This window comes from Periplaneta americana, chromosome 17, assembly GCF_040183065.1.
Source record: "Periplaneta americana isolate PAMFEO1 chromosome 17, P.americana_PAMFEO1_priV1, whole genome shotgun sequence".
Taxonomy (NCBI): Eukaryota; Metazoa; Arthropoda; class Insecta; order Blattodea; family Blattidae; genus Periplaneta; species Periplaneta americana.
The window spans coordinates 110,360,029-110,382,240 of NC_091133.1; the positions used below are offsets into that span (position 1 = coordinate 110,360,029).

The 22,212-nt window shown below is 37.0% G+C and overlaps 1 protein-coding gene across 2 annotated transcripts in view; it reads left to right on the forward strand.

The window, feature by feature from the left end:
* Positions 1 to 22,212, forward strand: part of LOC138693004 (uncharacterized) — a 146,334-nt gene that overhangs the window by 101,715 nt on the left and 22,407 nt on the right. Inside the window, exons 4-5 of one of the 2 annotated variants that reach the window (XM_069816501.1) lie at positions 11,071 to 11,257; positions 16,663 to 16,911. In XM_069816501.1, coding sequence (XP_069672602.1) covers positions 11,071 to 11,257; positions 16,663 to 16,911 — 436 coding nt within the window. The remainder of the gene's footprint in view (positions 1 to 11,070; positions 11,258 to 16,662; positions 16,912 to 22,212) is intronic. The other variant, XM_069816502.1, reaches the window with a different exon arrangement.

Genomic DNA, 22,212 nt, shown 5'->3' on the forward strand with positions numbered 1-22,212 from the left:
GTCTGACTAGCAGCTCCCTATTGATTGTCAGAGGAGGGCGCATCGGGGAAGTGATACGTGAGGCCCGGTGTGACAAATGGCGCTTGTCGATCGAACAGCTCCATTGTCAAGGTTGCACGCGATCGAATCTTGTCCTAGTGACAGATTACACAAATGGCTCTTCTTGGAACGTACGTTCGATCGCAAATACAATATGTAGGCCTGCTAATAGCTGGCTCCTGGGGTTATAGGGTCATTCTCCTGAAAAGGTACATCTTACTGTCACAGCAACGTTTCTCCGCAAGTAATAACTCTAAACACTCAATATTTATACTAAAATTAATTTAAGAAAAACTGGATGAACATACATATACAATTCAAATCTATATATATAATTTGAACTGGTAATGGAAATTACGGGAAAACGGCTGAACGGATTTTAATGAGTGAACTCTCATTTTCATGCCTGGCATCCAAAGTTTTTCGGAAAAGTAGTAGTTTTCAGTGAAATGTCAATTTTCCTACATAATTTTCCTATTTTCCAAAATCCATGTGTTGTCAGTTTTGAGAACTAATTTTATTGAATCACGGCCGACTTGATTGAATTTCAGAACAAAACACACACTATAATAAACAATAGGCTATTACACGAAGGCCATGCCCTGCAGAATTGTCGCATATTTAGAGCTCAATTCAATTTGTTATTAAAAACTGATTCTGCAGTGTATAATTTTCTGAGTACAGCTGTGTATTGGATATTCAAATCTACGAAACTTGAGGTGGTTTGATGACATTATTACCATTAGAAATTAAATATTATTATAGTTAATATCATAATGCGTCTATTTTTCATTAATTGTACATAATATTGATGCTATATTGATGACGTGAAAGTGAAACGTTTTGAAGTTATGTAAGTAAATGTAGAGAATATCTTCATTTAGATCTTAATTTCTATAATTTACTGAGTGACTGCTATATATAACTATAAAACTTAAGTAAGATAATAATATTGTTATTAAAAATCAAATATTTTTATACTTATTAACCCAGTGGGGCTGGGTCTTTTTCATATACTTAATGGCGGTGTAGTGTAGATATTGATATGTGTCATTGTCTTCAGTATTGGCTCGAGAGAACGCAAAAATTACAGTTCCTAAGGAAAGATAAAAATGTATTAGGCCTACTTACTAATAAAATAAGAGGCCTAGAAAATTTTGTAGTGTCCAGATCATTTCAGCAAGATCTCTTAGTAGGATAAAATGATTTTACGCTCTACATTTCAAGTTCTACATGCAGCAGCTATACGAAAATGCTATTGTTCGAAAGCTTAGCAAACCTGACATTTTTTTAACTTTTGCCTACAATCCACAATGACCTGAAATAGCTACTGCTATCGTCCTGACATTGATACTTGTGTTTTCGCGTTGAAACTCAAAAACTGAAGTTGGATAGGTGTAATAAAAAGTATTTGGCCTAAAAAAATCCATTCAGAGGGAGTAGGTTTCATTATTATGGAAGCAAATAACTATCAAAAAGACAAGTATTCTTCATTGAAAATAAATCTGAAAAATTTTTATTTGAACGTCTAACGAACTTAGTTTGCAGCAGCATTTGCTGCACAAGCCACTAGTTGTATATTAATTTAATTTCTTACAATTAAATGTTGCCAAGTAACGAGAAAAGTCACGTCCGTGGAGGGTCACAACCCTCTAACAGATTAATACAAAAGGTTGCAAATCAAAACTGCATTATTTGAGATGTAAATACATCAAGATAAGCTTGCTTGTTAAGTAAGTGATATCAAAACAGTGAATTTTACAACAGACTAAATACTTGTCACAAAAATTTCAGTCACGTCGTTGGACGAATCTATTACTGTACAGAAAACCCGCTAGGATGCAGGGGAGTGACTGTTCCACCTCTTTATTATTACTGGCCAACCATATTGTATTGTTTTTGCTATTGTTTAATGTATTGACGAGATAATTTCTATTGAAGTACTAGATTTTGATTTTGCTAAGATCCTGTCACGTAACTTTTCTAAAATATTAAATAAATAGTTAATTTTACACATTTAATAAAATACAGGATAAGAGGGTTTAGACATTACTTGAAAAACTTTATGACCTCAAAATTGCTGCATTCATGGAATTTTTTAAGTAAATTCATCACGTTCGTTGACATATCATGTCCATGGATGTTAAAATTAATCAACGGACGTGATTAAACGCTAATTTTAATAAATTTATTTCAACTTATGGAATGTTACGAAGGTAGATTCCAAACAAACAACATAAAGTTTACATGTATTCTAGCGCTACTCAAATGAGCAACGCCCATGTTCGGGAGCAGTTCAGCGTTACTGTTACCAAACTAATTATTTATGATTACTATTGTTGTAACTAATTATTTAGAACTAGTATTATTATAACTATGGTCAAAACGTGTAATTTAATGGTATTAATGGGTAACATAATAAAAACTATGAATGAGCGAAATGAAAACATATTATTTGCAGAAAGGAATATTTTAAATTATTCATTAAAAATAAATGAGATATTATACTTCATTCTTTTTTTTTTAATTTGTCATTGATGAATTTCGTTAGTTCAGGTTTTTAATAATAATAATAATAATAATAATAATAATAATAATAATAATAATAATAATAATAACGTATCTACAATTACCCAGGCACTTGTAAGTTCTCCATTCGCCTTCATATGGGCATTATAATAAATAATATTATTAATAACAACAATAATAATAATAATAATAATAATAATAATAATAGTAATAATAATAATAATAATAATAATAGTAATAATAATAATAATAATAATAATAAGTACTGTAGTATCTACAATTGCCCAGGCACTTGGAAGTTCTCTATTCGCCTTAATATGGGGATAATAATAAGTAATATTAATAATACTTACTTACTTACAAATGGCTTTTAAGGAACCCGAAGGTTCATTGCCGCCCTCACATAAGCCCGCCAGCGGTCCCTATCCTGTGCAAGATTAATCCAGTCTCTATCATCATACCCCACCTCCCTCAAATCCATTTTAATATTATCCTCCCATCTACGTCTCGGCCTCCCTAAAGGTCTTTTTCCCTCCGGTCTCCCAACTAACACTCTATATGCATTTCTGGATTCGCCCGTACGTGCTACATGCCCTGCCCATCTCAAACGTCTGGATTTCAAGTTCCTAATTATGTCAGGTGAAGAATACAATGCGTGCAGTTCTGTGTTGTGTAACTTTCTCCATTCTCCTGTAACTTCATCCCGCTTAGCTCCAAATATTTTCCTTAGCACCTTATTCTCAAACACCCTGAACCTATGTTCCTCTCTCAGAGTGAGAGTCCAAGTTTCACAACCATACAGAAGAACCGGTAATATAACTGTTTTATAAATTCTAACTTTCAGATTTTTGGACAGCAGACTGGATGATAAGAGCTTCTCAACCGAATAATAACACGCATTTCCCATATTTATTCTGCGTTTAATTTCCTCCCGAGTGTCATTTATATTTGTTACTCTTGCTCCAAGATATTTGAATTTTTCCACCTCTTCGAAGCATAAATCTCCAATTTTTATATTTCCATTTCGTACAATATTCTGGTCACGAGACATAATCATATACTTTGTCTTTTCGGGATTTACTTCCAAACCGATCGCTCTACTTGCTTCAAGTAAAATTTCCGTGTTTTCCCTAATCGTTTGTGTATTTTCTCCTAACATATTCACGTCATTCGCATAGACAAGAAGCTGATGTAACCCGTTCAATTCCAAACCCTGCCTGTTATCCTGAACTTTCCTAATGGCATATTCTAGAGCGAAGTTAAAAAGTAAAGGTGATAGTGCATCTCCCTGCTTTAGCCCGCAGTGAATTGGAAAAGCATCAGATAGATTGTGGGTTCCTATCACCACGGCATGGCGCGTCCTCAGGTTGCGGATAGAGGAGACGGCCTCCAGATATGGAGGGTAGCTGCGAATATATTGAATAAGCAGTCGTGGACAGCCGATAAGGGGTGGTCCTCCAGCTTGGGGGTTGGGCGAAGGGCTAACAACCCATCACCGTAAAAAACAGCTTGTTACGTATCCCTATAATAAGTAATATTAATAATAATAATAATAATATTAATAATAATAATAATAATAATAATAATAATAGTACTGTAGTATCTACAATTGCCCAGGCACTTGGAAGTTCTCTAATCGCCTTCATATGGGGATAATAATAAGTAATATTAATAATAATAATAATAATAATAGTAATAATAATAATAACAATAATAATAATAATAATAATAATAATAATAATGTATCTACAATTACCCAGGCACTTGGAAGTTCTCCATTCGCCTTCATATCGGGATAATAATAAGTAATATTAATAATAATAATAATAATAGTAATAATAATAATAGTAATAATAATAATAATAGTACTGTAGTATCTACAATTGCCCAGGCACTTGGAAGTTCTCTATTTGCCTTCATATGGGGATAATAATAAGTAATATTAATAATAATAATAATAATAATAATTTATTTACTTATTTATTTATTTATTTATTTATTTATTTATTTATTTATTTATTTATTTATTTATTTATTTATTTATTTATTTATTTATTTATTAATATTTGTGTGCTGAACAACAGCCAGAGGCCAATTATAGTTCAGCACAATACACAAACAGAAGATACAAAGGTGCAAAACAAAAATAAATAATATCTTAAATAACAAAAACATACATAAATAAAATTGAGTACAAACAGTAAAAACTAATAATCAAAACGAAACTAAACCTTAAAAGGATCTAAATTGTGCCCATGCAAATTGGCATATTTTATGCATCTACAGACTGGAGAAAGTGATTTTGAATTTCGGTTATAAAATTTTTTTTTGAAATCTTAAACCTTTTGTAGGAATACTAAGGCTGATATTGTTTATGATAGACTCACAATCAATATCACCCTTGATAACTTTGCAAAAAAATTGATAATCAAGATTTAGACGTCTAGCATAAAGGTTACAACAGTTAAAATATTTACAGGTAATCTCATAGTTAAAGTCAGTGGAATTGGGTATATATCGAAAAGCACATAAGGAAATAATAGTAATAATAATAGTACTGTAGTATCTACAATTGCCCACTTGGAAGTTCTCTATTCGCCTTCATATGGGGATAATAATAAGTAATATTAATAATAATAATAATAATAATAATAACAATAATAATAATAATAACGTAACGGAACATAACATAATATCGTAACGTAACATAACATATAACATAACATACGTGGTACCTACATGTAGTCCACACCTGTGGAGTAACGGTCAGCGCGTCTGGCCGCGAAACCAGGTGGCCCGGGTTCGAATTCCAGTCGGGGCAAGTTACCTGGTTGAGTTTTTTTCCGGGGTTTTCCCTCAATCCAATACGAGCAAATGCTGGGTAACTTTCGGTGCTGGACCACGGACTCATTTCACCGGCATTATCACCTTCATTTCATTCAGACGCTAAATAACCTAGATGTTGATACAGCGTCGTAAAATAACCCAATAAAATAAAATAAAAAATATAAAAATCCTACATGTATCAGTATAAAAATATTTGCACATGCACGAATGACGTTTACTCCTACTCAAATATACTTTATGCAGCACAAGTTGCACAGGATATTTCAGGGATTGAACTCCGTCCCTTTGAGTATAGAAACCGTCATCTGACATGTATGGGTTCCATTTAATCCTCGTAAGATTTAAGTTAGGCTATATACGTGTTTAAATGACTGTCCAAGAGTAATATACTCACTATAATGAAACCACCCTCGAAAATCAATGATCCTTGGTGCGTCATGGGCCTTGTCAATCTTTCTCGTTGTTCCACGCAGTAAAATCTAGATAATACGCTTCACCTGCTTTTATTGCATCGCTATGCCTATACACGCACCTAGTTCGTGCATATATTAGTGTGAGTTCCGGATAGCATTAAGCATAAAATGTTTGAACATTAGCCACACTTTATCTTCAATTGTAACAAGGTCCGAGTATTAGTATATTTTTTCGAAATAAATAAATACATTTATTTAATGACGCTACATCATTTGTGCGGTGGAATTGACAATGTCCATTCCTAATGTGTGCAGATGAATAAAAGCAAATTCCAGCCGGTCGGAAATGACTGTTTTCCTATTGGCTGAGGGTAACGGATCGCAGATCATTTCATACGATTTGCAGCACTGTGAAAATGAAAAAAGTTATTCTTTTGCCACAATTATTCCTTCTGTTCCGGTCTCAAACAATAGGCTTGGCTTGGTTTTTGAAGGTCGGGACCTAAAATGGATCTTTTTACAGTAGAGCATCGATTATCCGAAACAATTAGGGACGGGGGTGTTCGGATAACTGATTTTTCGGATAGCAAATTGTACCGGTGTCATAGGAGCAGTATGAAACAAAGGAACACTGATGTTAAACACAAAACTGTACATACAGTACATATTTTATCACACATTTTACAAATAACACAGAGAACTGACTAGCCTAGTTTGACAAGTTCAAAATGGCCATTAAAGTTGCCTACAGTTTAGGAAAAGAAGTCCTTTTTTTTTGCCGCTAAATCTCGCAAATAACGCTAGCAAAACTTCTACATGGCGCGCGCGCAAAATTGAATTTACCGACTGGAACTCTTTCGGTTAACAGATGTTTCGGTTGATCGGTATTCGGATAATCGATGCTCTACTGTACTTTTAAGTGGTTGATGGACGATCATTATTATTGCACAGTATTTAAGGTTGCGCAATATTATTGAGCAAATCTAAGATAGATCGAAAGCATGTGGAATATTATTGAGTGTAGGCTATCAAAACTCTTTGGAATACATTGTGCAATCTGAAAAATATTGTGCTGTCTGTAGGTAGCGTTGAGCAGTGTTACTCAGTTGTTTACGAGGCGCCATAAGAGTACATTCCCTCCCTTCTGTCGCAGTTCGTCGTCTTCGTTCCTAAGTTTTTTTTTTCTAGCTATTAGTTTAATTCTTTAGTTTGTTTCCATATCGTACCTTTTTTTTATTAATACAGTATGAGTGCGAAAAGTGAAGAAAGAGAATGTATACGGAGTATTACAACTTTACTAAACTTTACCAGCTATGTGGAATGCCAAGTTGAAGTGAATACAAAAATAGACAGGAAATAATGAGACGGCGAGGTATTGCTCAAAAATATAAAGCTAGATATTTTTCACTTAGAAGAGTAGATCTATAGAATAGAATGGAATTGGACCTATTACGATCTATTGCGCTAACCTTCAAGCTAAGCGCATTCCCAAACCCACACCGGCTGACTACACTAAGGTTCGCTGCCTATTCAGGTTTCGAGCAGGCAACGCCCCCTCCTCCATAAGTCAGCCTCCTCCGTGCGTCGCCAACCGACGTTCGGGGAATGATGATGAAATGGAGAAATGGTGACGGAACGATGTAGATGCCTAAGATGGGTAAAAACGGGAGAACCCCGAGAAAAACCCCAACTGCAACCTTGTCCGCCACAAGTACTATCCCCAATACTTCACCCACCTTATTTTTACTATTGCAGACGACAGATAAAATGATAGATGGAGAATATTGGTGAAATGATGGAGGAAAACGGGAGTCCTCCGAGAAAATCTTTAAAATCTTCTATAACGTCTGCTTTGTCCACAATCATGACTAACCTGGGATCGAACTCAGGCCCCTGGGCGCGTTACAGCCACAGAGGGCGTTTCATATTTATTGCTGCTACCATTTTGTCAAAACGTATCGACAATGAATCATTAGGTCGATAATGTGGCCCCACAACGCAAACGCTGTTCGTCGATGTAAGTCCGCTCTACATGTCATAGATAGCATCGCGTCTTGTGGCTTGTTTGTGTGGGACGGCCGGTACATATTGAGCTGTACAGGTACATCAACTATGCATTACTGGCATCCATCTTGTTGACGGTCAAGCTCAAGGTTAGCGTCATGGAGGAAAATAATGGCACCTACATTCAGTTCCTCCCGTTTGGGTTCAACAGAAGACGGAAATTTCTAAGTATGAAAAGGTTAATTACCGTTTTATTTTACAGGGTACGACAATCATATAAAAGCAATTAATTGTTTGTACAGAAAGAACGTGGGTTCAATTCTACTCGAAGGATAGGAATACCTTTTTTGCCATAAATTCGCAAGTGGCTTATTTATACGACAACCTTGTAGTAACTAATAGATGAGGGAGTTCGACTCCGGATGATATTGTAAGAATATTTGAGCCGTTTAGAGCAGAAGTGGTGTAAGTCAGAAATGGGTAATGGGGGTTAAAGTAAACATTCTGTAAAATACAGCGCAAAGTAGCAATTAATATTCAATTTATTTAAACTATTAGTAGTCAGTAGATAGCACGAAGGACATACTCATTGCTACTTTGCGCTGTATTTTACAGAATTTTTACTTTAAACCTCATTACCCAATTTTGACTTACACCACTTTTGTTCTGAACGGCTCATTTATGAAGGAATTTAGCTACACAGGCCTTCTCCGAGTAGTTCGATCCCACTACCATATCTCCATTAACGTGCAATGGACTCAAAATAGCATATGAAATTTTAAAAGATTTTTAATGAATAAATTACATTTTCTGTATTATACCTGTTTGGTGAATCTACAAAACCCTGGACACTAGTGCAAATTACTATGAAAATAATTCGATCGAATATTAGTAGTAGTCCACACATGTGGAGTAACGGTCAGCGCGTCTGGCTGCGAAACCAGGTGGCCCGGGTTCGAATCCCGGTCGGGGCAAGTTACCTGGTTGAGGTTTTTTCCGGGGTTTTCCCTCAACCCAATATGAGCGAATGCTGGGTAACTTTCGGTGCTGGACCCCGGACTCATTTCACCGGCATTATCACCTTCATATCATTCAGACGCTAAATAACCTAGATGTTGATACAGCGTCGTAAAAAAACCAATAAAATAAAAATATATATGTTAGTAGTAGCTGAAGTTAAAAGGAGGATAGCCATGGCAAAGGAAGATTTTAATAGAAAAAGGATCGTCTTCTGCGGACCTCTGGAAGAAGAATAATTAAGGAAGAGACTAGAGTGTGGCACTAAATGGGGCAGAAACATGGACATTACGACGAAGTAAAGAGAAACGACTAGAAGCATTTGACATGTGGATATGAAGAAGGATGAAGCGTGTGAAATGGACAGACAGAATAAGAAATGAAGCTGTGTTGGAGAGAGTGGGTGATGCTGAAGTTGACCAGGAAGAGAAAAAGGAATTGGCTGTGTCACTGGCTGAGAAGAAACTACCTTCTGAAGGATACACTGAGAGGAATGGTGAACGGGAGAAGAGTTTGGGGCAGAAGAAAATATCAGATGATAGAAGACATTAAGATATATAGATTATATGCGCGGTACCGATCACAACACCTCCTGCTAGTGCCGAGGTTATGAAAATATGAAGCTCTACCTCCTTTATCCACACACTCTTGCATAACATCTAAAGAGGAACCTTTCACCTAAATGCGTTTGGGATGTCACAGGGGACCCAGAATACCTGGATAAAACCCTCCAATAATACACTGATATCCTAAAATCACACATATTTCAGATCATATACTCACAAACACAAAGCCAAATATGTTTGTTTGAACCCAAGTAATTCTCTGACTAAATTTGTAATTGACTTCAAAGACACATTCATTTCAATTCATTCGTTTGTTGTTTTTTAGCTACTCTGTATCATGTATTTTGCAGTTATCTATTCATTTTGTCATTATTGTTTATTTTATTTGTCTCTAATTTTAATAATTCTTTTTAGCTCTGTTTTTGTAATTCCTTGTTCACTGTAAATCTTGTGCTGAACTGTTATTGGCCCCAGTCTGTTGGGCAGCAAAATAAATATTTGTAAATAAATTATTATTATTATTATTATTATTATTATTATTATTGTATTTGAAGGAGTGAATCTTTTCGTCCATTCCGTCATCACTGGTGTGAGGATAAATCCTACTATTTACTGGTACGCGTAACACGACTCATTGGTGTGAGGTCAGCACGGCGAAAAACCACCGCTTTAGACAACTCAAGACTATGGACACACATACAGTCCCTACTACTGGGAAATGTCTCCACTTCCCTGCCAAGTATCAAATCCGGTTTCGCTAGAGCTGTAGCCGGAAACCTATCACCTTTACTTTTTAATTTAGTTGTGAAATATGCCATTAGGATAATGCAGAAAAACAGAGGGGGTTTGGAATTGAACGGGTTACGTCAGCTGCCTGTTTATGAGGATGACGTGAATATGTTAGAAGAAAATCCAAAAACTTTTAGGAAAAACACGGAAATTTTACTTGAAATAAGTAAGGAGATAGATTTGGAAGTAAATCTCGAAAAAAAATACAGTATATCATTATGTCTCGTGACTAGAACATAGTATACGAAATGGAAATATAAAAATTGGAAATTTATCCTTTGAAGTGGTGGAAAAATTGAGTACTTTGGAACAACAGTAACAAATATAAATGGCACTCGAGAGGAAATTAAACGCAGAATAAATATGGGAAATGCCTGTTGTTATTCGGTTGAGAAGCTTTTGTCTTCCAGTCTGCTCTCAAAAAAATTGAAAGTTAGAATTTATAAAACAGTAAACTTATACTACCGGTTGTTCTGTATGGTTGTGAAACTTGAATTCTCACTTTGCGAGAGGAACAGAAGTTAAGAGTTTTCGAGAATAAGTTGCTTGGGAAAATATTTGGGACTAAGAGGAATTAAGTTACAGGAGAATGGAGAAAGTTACACAACGTAGAACTGCATGCATTGTATTCTTCACCTGACATAATAATATTAGGAACATTAAATCCAGACGTTTGAGATGGGCAGGGCATGTAGCATGTATGGATGAATCCAGAAATGCATATAGGGTGTTAGTTGGAAGACCTGAGGGAAAAGGACTTTTGAGAAGGCCGAGACGTAGATGGGAGGATAATATTAAAATGAATTTGAGGGAGATGGGATATGATGGTCCGTCTTGTGTAACATGATATTTGTGATGTTGTGCAGGAACAGGATGATGCGGGAGGCGGCGCGGTGAAGGTACCCCCTGCCGTGTACTGCTACATCTGCGGCAAGATGTTCGGCACGCGCTCCATCGGCATCCACGAACCGCAGTGCCTGGAGAAGTGGCGCCTGGAGAACGAGAAGCTGCCGGCCCCCCAGCGCCGTCCCGAGCCTCTCAAGCCACAGACCCGTGAGTAGAGCCATCTAGCGGCAGCGAATGCAAGCCGCGCGCTAGAAGCTATTACCACAGTCTAGTATATACAGTCACGAAGCTCAATAAGTAGAGAATATGCATCCGTAAATAGTTGCTAACCACTAGGATCGCTACTATCGCCTCGTCACAGATAATGCGAAATAGTACCGGCACAGTCTTTTGTTCCTAGTACCCTCAACAACTCAAGCTTCATGACTGTATTTACTAGTGTGCTATTGCTCGTTACACGAATAATTGCCGGCGGCTAGTAGGCGAACTAAAGCATAAACACTGCATAAGAGATGGATAACGCAGCGCCAATGTCTCTCTCGAAATCGGCGATCATTCGTGAAACGAGTAATACTCCCATCTGAAGACAACAGTTTTACGAACTATACAGCAAATTCACTCCTACTTGTAGAACAGAACGATTCACTCGTTGCGCAAGCCAAACATCCTTATATTGATGAGATTATAACTTCACTATATAGTGTGTCCGATAAGTTCCACATCATAGGCTAAATCAAGGATGCAGAATTGAGAGAGATATCACTGATAACTACAAAAAAGTATCTTAATATATTTATTTACTATTTTATTTTTAAAACCTTTTTAGAACAGCCAACGTAGTTGGAACTAATTGCAAAGTTTTTTTTTTTTTTTTCCTATTAGCGTAACAGCGACTTTCCTTGTCTTTTAAGTTACGCTCTTTTTAAATAACTGTATCGTATAACACTAATTTCCCATCCAGTAGGGTACTTATTTTAAAAGTGAAGTCTCCAGTTGGTATGCAAAGCAGGACTCCAGTAATTACACGATATTTAAATCTCATCGTTCATTTGTTTATTTATTGCTCTGTGTTACATGTGCGTAATGTTGATTGTCTCTTGTTATATTTGCGTGTGTTTTATGTCGCTTGATTTTTGCATACGTTTGTATCCTGTGTTCATTTAACTGTTAAATGTTTGATTTTAATTAGTTTGATGGACATTTGGAAGCTTTTCTTCTTTCCATGAGAAATATATATTACATGAGAACGCAATGTTTGTGTGCATGTCTTTTCATTTTGGTTCTGACTCACTTCAGCAGTTCACTTCAGTCGTTTCTGCCTGTATTGTCATTACGACAGTTTATCCAGACTTATTTAAAGATTTCATTTAGACTTCTAAGTACTTCCAAGCCTTAACGACCCTTTTTGAAACTATTGAGATATTCACATGACGTCACTGCTTCTCCAAAATTCGTTATGTGTTTTTTTTTTTTTTTTTGCAGGAAAAAGAAAAAAGCATTGTTACTTTTAATTCCCTTGATTTTCCAAGTTACTTTCGCTATAATTTCATTATTTTTCTTCCAATGATGGCAATTGTACCTAAAGCACCTTTGAAAATCAAGGGAATTAAAAGCGATCATTATTTTTTCTTTCTCGTAAAAAATCTAAAAAAAAACAGCCGATTTTGAAGGCGAAGCGACGATGAAGTTATTAATAACATTCTAATCGAAGTGTGTTTCGCATCATATGTGTGAATAAGTTCTCCAGTAAGTTAAAGAAAAATTAGATTTATGTTCCCTCATCCCTTTTTATCATTATTTCTTATTTATTTTATAAACGTAGGACTTAATGATTTCTACGTTTTTGTAAGTAATTCTGAACATGAATTTCGTTGGCTTCGTATGAATTCATGAGATAAATTCGTGAGTTCATAGAATATTAGATATGCCGAGGGAAAAATAATCGATAATTATCTTGAGTAGCCTGAATATTTTTTTTTCTTCAAATACTACAGTGCAGGCAGTTTAAAAGTCCTGAAACATTGCTCGATCTATCGGCTGGCTCGAGCTCCATACATTCGCTGGCATTTCCCTCCATGAAAACACGACGCTCTTCCCGTCTGCAGTCAGTCGTGAGTGAGATTTCATCGGAGTAGGACAGTTGTATTTTGCAATCGTTAGTGAGATTTCATAAGAGAGTACAGTAGTGTTGTGCAATGGTGAGATATTCACTACGTCGTCGTATATTCATTTCGAAGACGTACCTCAAGTGCACAAAATTTTGCAACGCAGCAAGATAAGCATTTAGACGTACATTTTCTGACAGCTCAGTTCTGACACAAAAAGCAATTTAGGTTAGTGGATACGTTTAATGAAACAGGTACTCTGACTGACGGAAGAAAAAAAAGACGTCATGTGCTTACAGAAGAAAAACTTGATGAAATAGAAGCTGCCTTAAAATATGGCCCTCGAAAAATCTCCTTCATATACGTCTTCAAGATGAATATACAACGATGCAATGAATATCTCAACCATTGCACAACACTACTGTAGTCTAATTAAATCCCATTGACGACTGCACAACACAAAATATGTTTTACCCCACTCACAACTGACTGCAGGCGGGAAGAGCGCCGACCTTTCATGGAGGGGAATGCCAGCGATTGCATGGGGCTCGGGTTTCCGACCGGCCAGGCAAAGTTTCGGGATTTTTAAACTGCCCGCATTGTATTTTGAGTCCTATATAAAGAACAAACAGTAGAATTAGAAAAAAAAATTGGAAAACTGATGTTTTGTGTAGCCTATTACATATAACAGAAAATGTTCTACAGGTCAAACTTTGATTTATTTGGTGGAAATGTGAAGAAATAACTAGGGTTTTCGAAAAACTTGCCTCACAGCTATTTCTAGTAAAATAAATTTCTATTCTTTGTTCATTAAGAGGGGACGAAAGGCGAAACAGAATTTCTCAGAAAACCTCCCGAAACATCTTTTAACCATAAGAGCCCCTATAAAACTACGTTAATACTTACAGTTTATGTCATACTATAATTATAGATAGTCTGTTTTCCAGTCTGGATAAACGAAGTGAGTCATGACAGATAATTTTCACGCACAAGATGCACTGGTCTCCTTCAAAGTGTGATGTGTACGTTTTTCTAATGTAACTGAGCTCTGAGTGTGTCCCCTTTGCTCCCATCAACCCATAATTCTCTTCCTATGGGATTACTGGTAAACTAATTAAATTACAGATGATGTTCTCTCCCTTCTGGTATGATGTTCATATTCATTTGTGAATTAAACAGGGTAATTGGGAGTCCAAACAGTAATAGTATTACAATACACTTCTTGAGAGAAATGCGCCGTTTTCCATAGAACACAATTAAAATTCTCTTTCTTTTCTTCCATAATATTTTGTTACCCCATATATTGTACCCTAAATTCAAATGCTTTGGATCCTTCCTCATCAAACCTTACGTCAACGGAGGATGTGCCTCCCACAATGAGAGACCAGCACGACGCCGGACTTCAACCTATAAAAATATAGATTTCCTCTTTTACAAATAATTGTAAACATAATATTGTAGGTGGTATTTGAAACATGACTAGGTCTTCCCCGCAGGGTGGAAGCTGCGCATTAAATTTAGGATATATTGGTTGGCAATAGACCTAAATGTTTCTGTAAATTAAAACTCAGAAGTTAATTCCACTGAAAGCCCATCATTCTCCAGTCTTCCCCATTTTCCGCCTTCCTCTTAGTATCCGCATACGATCCATATACCTTAATGTTGTCTATCATCTGATATCTTTTTCTCCCCTAACTTTTCTCTCTCGTTCACCATTGCACCCAGTTCATCCTTCAAGAGGCAGTTTCTTCTTACCAGTGGCCCCGTCAATTCCTTTTTCTCTTCTGATCAGTTTCAGCATCATTCTTTCTTCACCCACTCTTCCCAACACAGTTTAATTTCTTATTCTGGCTATTCATCTCACACACTCCATTCTTATCCTTATCCACATTTCAAATGCTTCTAATAGTTTCTCTTCACTTCATTGTAATGTCCATATTTTTGCCCCATGCAATGCCCACTCCACACAAAGCACTTCACTAGTCTCGTCCTTAGTTCTTTGTCCAGAGGTTGGCAGAAGGTGCTCCTTTTTCTTTTAAAAGTTTTCTTTGCCATTGTTATCCTCTTTTTGACTTCCTGGTAGCAGTTTATGTTAACTACATACAGTACACCTAAAGTATTTGAAGCTGTCCACGTGTTGTAGATACTGTGTCATTTCGAATTCGCACATATATTCCCTTTATTTTTCTTACGATAACTATGGTCTTCGTCTTGTCTGCATTTATTTTCATCCCATACTGCTCACAGCTGTCATTTAGCTCCAGTGGCATATCCCTAGTATCATCTCCTCTTCTACTAACAACGCCATATCGTCATCAAATCTTACGCTTTTTATTCTTCTTCCTCCTACTGTCACTCCTCCCATGTTCTGAAAACAGTTCTTTACTAAATCCCCCATCAAGTGTCGAACAATGTAGGTGATAAAGGGCATCCTTGTCTTATCCCTGTCGTTATTTCACTTCTCTTTGGCATTTCTTCTCCTATCCTGACTTTGATCCATTGTTTCATATAAAGATTACAGAACAGCCTCCTGTGTTTCCAATCCACACCAATTTTCTTCAGGATCCCTATAATCAGAGCCGGGTGCTTTTAGTGAAAATATTTAATATGTTTCGTGAAAACTAAATAAAATATCGTAATTACGTGACAGCAATTTCGTGATTTTTTTTTACACACTGATCTACAATTTTAATTACCTATAATCTTATACGCGGCATTGTATTTCCAACATTCGTAGCGAAATAAAATTAATAATAATAATAATAATAATAATAATAATAATAATAATATCGCTTTTAAATCAGCCTTATTGTTAGTTCTGTAAAAAAAACATTTATCAATCAATAGTCTTGCCGGTCATTAAAGTAAATAATAGAATTGCCATATAATTTGAATCCCTATTCTTCTTCAACTAACATCTTAAAAAATAATGCACTGTATGTCTTTAAAATAATTCTTCAAACATACCTTATTTCGTTTTTATCTCAGAAAAGAGGATTTTTCGCAGAAATAGCTCATTTTCGCGAAAATTCACGACAAATTTACTGTCATAAATCAGTCACATTTGTAATAAAACCTGCATATACTTGTTGTTGCATCTCTCTGTCACGTTTCATGCTTATCGCTAATTAAAATAAATATATATATTATATATATATATATATAAAAACTCCTTTCTGTCCATAAATTTCTTCCAATCCACTCTTTCAAAAGCCTTTTCCAGGTCTATAGGCTCTACTTCTTTATTTATCTTTCCCCGATTGTTCGCAAAATTGCGTCGTTAAGAGTAATTAGATAAATAGACAAATATTAATAAATTTACTCTTCTTCACTGGCATTCATGGTTTAATTCATGCTCTATAGTTAGTTGTACGCACAAAGTAAAAAACAGATCAGTGATTCCTGCGGGTTGCTCCGAAAGTACTGTAGAGTAGTATGGGTTGTCTAGCTAGCAGGGGAGATGTCTCAGAGCTCAGACTTCACTTGTGTGTGTCCGCACGGCGCAAGGTTTGACCACCATGGCACGCACCCCGGCCCCCGCGCTCACCCAGCACCCCCCAGAAGCACCGAGAGACGCGAGCCTGGACGCAGCACCGCACACCATGGACTGCTACCTGTGTGGCCGCGAGTTCGACACCCGCGTGCTCAACGAGCACGAGGACCAGTGCCTCCAGGAGTGGAGGAAGTGGAACAGGAGCCTGCCGCCCGAGCAGCGGCGCCCAGAGCCCGAGAGGCCGGAGTTCAAGTTCAATAAAGGTCACTAACAATGTAGTGAACATCCACATTGCTTCGTCTGTAACTTCCTTCTTCCTCCTCCACTTCCTGTTTACTGTTCTTCTCTGACTCTCCCATTTCTTCATACTTTTATGTTTATCCTTCATCACCTTATCTTCCTATCTTTCTCCGCGTCTTCCTCTTGTTCCCCTTTTCTCGCTTTCCTGTCCTCTCTACTATTTCACGTTTCTTCGTTTTTTCTGCTCATGCTACTTCTTCCTGTCCTTCACCAGCGGCGTAACTCAGTCGGGAGACGCTTGCCTTCTGATCTGGAGCAGCACTCGGGCGTGGGTTCGATTCCCGCTTGGCTGATTACCTGGTTGGGTTTTTTCCGAGGGTTTCCCCAACATAAGGCTAACGTCAGGTAATCTATAGCGAATCCTTACGGAGAACATTGAAAGCGCACCAACTATTGTATTTGTTCTATCAAAAACGCAGCAAAATAACGCTGGAAATACTCGTAAACGCACCGCGGAGAACATTGAAAGCGCACCAACTATTGTATTTGTTCTATCAAAAACGCAGCAAAATAACGCTGGAAATACTCGTAAACGCACCACGGAGAACATTGAAAGCGTACCACTATTGTATTTGTTCTATCAAAAACGCAGCAAAATAACGCTGGAAATACTTGTAAACGTACCGCGGAGAACATTGAAAGCGCACCAACTATTGTATTTGTTCTATCAAAAACGCAGCAAAATAACGCTGGAAATACTCGTAAACGCACCGCGGAGAACATTGAAAGCGTACCAACTATTGTATTTGTTCTATCAAAAACGCAGCAAAATAACGCTGGAAATACTCGTAAACGTACCGCGGAGAACATTGAAAGCGCACCAACTATTGTATTTGTTCTATCAAAAATGCAGCAAAATAACGCTGGAAATACTCGTAAACGCACCGCGGAGAACATTGAAAGCGTACCAACTATTGTATTTTTTCTATCAAAAACGCAGCAAAATAACGCTGGAAATACTTGTAAACGTACCGCGGAGAACATTGAAAGCGCACCAACTATTGTATTTTTTCTATCAAAAACGCAGCAAAATAACGCTGGAAATACTCGTAAACGTACCGCGGAGAACATTGAAAGCGTACCAACTATTGTATTTGTTCTATCAAAAACGTAGCAAAATAACGCTGGAAATACTCGTAAACGCACCGCGGAGAACATTGAAAGCGTATCAACTATTGTATTTTTTCTATCAAAAACGCAGCAAAATAACGCTGGAAATACTCGTAAACGCACCGCGGGGAACATTGAAAGCGTATCAACTATTGTATTTTTTCTATCAAAAACGCAGCAAAATAACGCTGGAAATACTCGTAAACGCACCGCGGAGAACATTGAAAGCGTACCAACTATTGTATTTTTTCTATCAAAAACGTAGCAAAATAACGCTGGAAATACTCGTAAACGCACCACGGAGAACATTGAAAGCGCAGCAACTATTGTATTTTTTTCTATCAAAAACGCAGCAAAATAACGCTGGAAATACTCGTAAACGCACCGCGGAGAACATTGAAAGCGTACCAACTATTGTATTTGTTTTATCAAAAACACAGCAAAATAACGCTGGAAATACTTGTAAACGTACCGCGGAGAACATTGAAAGCGCACCAAATATTGTATTTTTTCTATCAAAAAACGCAGCAAAATAACGATGGAAATACTCGTAAACGCACCACGGAGAACATTGAAAGCGTACCACTATTGTATTTGTTCTATCAAAAACGCAGCAAAATAACGCTGGAAATACTTGTAAACGTACCGCGGAGAACATTGAAAGCGCACCAACTATTGTATTTTTTCTATCAAAAACGCAGCAAAATAACACTAGAAATACTTGTAAACGTACCGCGGAGAACATTGAAAGCGCACCAACTATTGTATTTTTTCTATCAAAAACGCAGCAAAATAACGCTGGAAATACTCGTAAACGCACCGCGGAGAACATTGAAAGCGTACCAACTATTGTATTTGTTCTATCAAAAACGTAGCAAAATAACGCTGGAAATACTCGTAAACGCACCGCGGAGAACATTGAAAGCGTACCAACTATTGTATTTGTTCTATCAAAAATGTAGCAAAATAACGCTGGAAATATTCGTAAACGCACCGCGGAGAACATTGAAAGCGTACCAACTATTGTATTTTTTCTATCAAAAACGCAGCAAAATAACGCTGGAAATACTTGTAAACGTACCGCGGAGAACATTGAAAGCGCACCAACTATTGTATTTTTTCTATCAAAAACGCAGCAAAATAACGCTGGAAATACTCGTAAACGCACCGCGGAGAACATTGAAAGCGTACCAACTATTGTATTTGTTCTATCAAAAACGTAGCAAAATAACGCTGGAAATACTCGTAAACGCACCGCGGAGAACATTGAAAGCGTATCAACTATTGTATTTTTTCTATCAAAAACGCAGCAAAATAACGCTGGAAATACTCGTAAACGCACCGCGGAGAACATTGAAAGCGTATCAACTATTGTATTTTTTCTATCAAAAACGCAGCAAAATAACGCTGGAAATACTCGTAAACGCACCGCGGAGAACATTGAAAGCGTACCAACTATTGTATTTTTTCTATCAAAAACGTAGCAAAATAACGCTGGAAATACTCGTAAACGCACCACGGAGAACATTGAAAGCGCAGCAACTATTGTATTTTTTCTATCAAAAACGCAGCAAAATAACGCTGGAAATACTCGTAAACGCACCGCGGAGAACATTGAAAGCGTACCAACTATTGTATTTGTTTTATCAAAAACACAGCAAAATAACGCTGGAAATACTTGTAAACGTACCGCGGAGAACATTGAAAGCGCACCAAATATTGTATTTTTTCTATCAAAAAACGCAGCAAAATAACGATGGAAATACTCGTAAACGCACCACGGAGAACATTGAAAGCGTACCACTATTGTATTTGTTCTATCAAAAACGCAGCAAAATAACGCTGGAAATACTTGTAAACGTACCGCGGAGAACATTGAAAGCACACCAACTATTGTATTTTTTCTATCAAAACCGCACCAAAATAACGCTGGAAATACTTGTAAACGTACCGCGGAGAACATTGAAAGCGCACCAACTATTGTATTTTTTCTATCAAAAACGCAGCAAAATAACGCTGGAAATACTCGTAAACGCACCGCGGAGAACATTGAAAGCGTACCAACTATTGTATTTGTTCTATCAAAAACGTAGCAAAATAACGCTGGAAATACTCGTAAACGCACCGCGGAGAACATTGAAAGCGTACCAACTATTGTATTTGTTCTATGAAAAACGTAGCAAAATAACGCTGGAAATACTCGTAAACGCACCGCGGAGAACATTGAAAGCGTACCAACTATTGTATTTGTTCTATCAAAAACGTAGCAAAATAACGCTGGAAATACTCGTAAACGGACCGCGGAGAACATTGAAAGCGTACCAACTATTGTATTTGTTCTATCAAAAACGTAGCAAAATAACGCTGGAAATACTCGTAAACGCACCGCGGAGAACATTGAAAGCCTACCAACTATTGTATTTGTTCTATCAAAAACGTAGCAAAATAATGCTGGAAATACTCGTAAACGCACCGCGGAGAACATTGAAAGCGTACCAACTATTGTATTTGTTCTATCAAAAACGTAGCAAAATAACGCTGGAAATACTCGTAAACGCACCACGGAGAACATTGAAAGCGTACCACTATTGTATTTGTTCTATCAAAAACGCAGCAAAATAACACTAGAAATACTTGTAAACGTACCGCGGAGAACATTGAAAGCGCACCAACTATTGTATTTGTTCTATCAAAAATGCAGCAAAATAACGCTGGAAATACTCGTAAACGCACCGCGGAGAACATTGAAAGCGCACCAACTATTGTATTTTTTCTATCAAAAACGCAGCAAAATAACGCTGGAAATACTCGTAAACGCACCGCGGAGAACATTGAAAGCGTACCAACTTTTGTATTTGTTCTATCAAAAACGCAGCAAAATAATGCTGGAAATACTTGTAAACGTACCGCGGAGAACATTGAAAGCGTACCAACTATTGTATTTGTTCTATCAAAAACGTAGCAAAATAACGCTGGAAATACTCGTAAACGCACCGCGGAGAACATTGAAAGCGTACCAACTATTGTATTTGTTCTATGATAAACGCAGCAAAATAACACTAGAAATACTTGTAAACGTACCGCGGAGAACATTGAAAGCGCACCAACTATTGTATTTTTTCTATCAAAAACGCAGCAAAATAACGCTGGAAATACTCGTAAACGCACCGCGGAGAACATTGAAAGCGTACCAACTATTGTATTTGTTCTATCAAAAACGCAGCAAAATAACGCTGGAAATACTTGTAAACGTACCGCGGAGAACATTGAAAGCGTACCAACTATTGTATTTGTTCTATGAAAAACGTAGCAAAATAACGCTGGAAATACTCGTAAACGCACCGCGGAGAACATTGAAAGCGTATCAACTATTGTATTTTTTCTATCAAAAACGCAGCAAAATAACGCTGGAAATACTCGTAAACGCACCACGGAGAACATTGAAAGCGTACCACTATTGTATTTGTTCTATCAAAAACGCAGCAAAATAACACTAGAAATACTTGTAAACGTACCGCGGAGAACATTGAAAGCGCACCAACTATTGTATTTTTTCTATCAAAAACGCAGCAAAATAACGCTGGAAATACTCGTAAACGCACCACGGAGAACATTGAAAGCGTACCAACTATTGTATTTGTTCTATCAAAAACGCAGCAAAATAACACTAGAAATACTTGTAAACGTACCGCGGAGAACATTGAAAGCGCACCAACTATTGTATTTTTTCTATCAAAAACGCAGCAAAATAACGCTGGAAATACTCGTAAACGCACCACGGAGAACATTGAAAGCGTACCACTATTTTATTTGTTCTATCAAAAACGCAGCAAAATAACACTAGAAATACTTGTAAACGTACCGCGGAGAACATTGAAAGCGCACCAACTATTGTATTTTTTTATCAAAAACGCAGCAAAATAACGCTGGAAATACTCGTAAACGCACCACGGAGAACATTGAAAGCGTACCACTATTGTATTTGTTCTATCAAAAACGCAGCAAAATAACACTAGAAATACTTGTAAACGTACCGCGGAGAACATTGAAAGCGCACCAACTATTGTATTTTTTCTATCAAAAACGCAGCAAAATAACGCTGGAAATACTCGTAAACGCACCGCGGAGAACATTGAAAGCGTACCAACTATTGT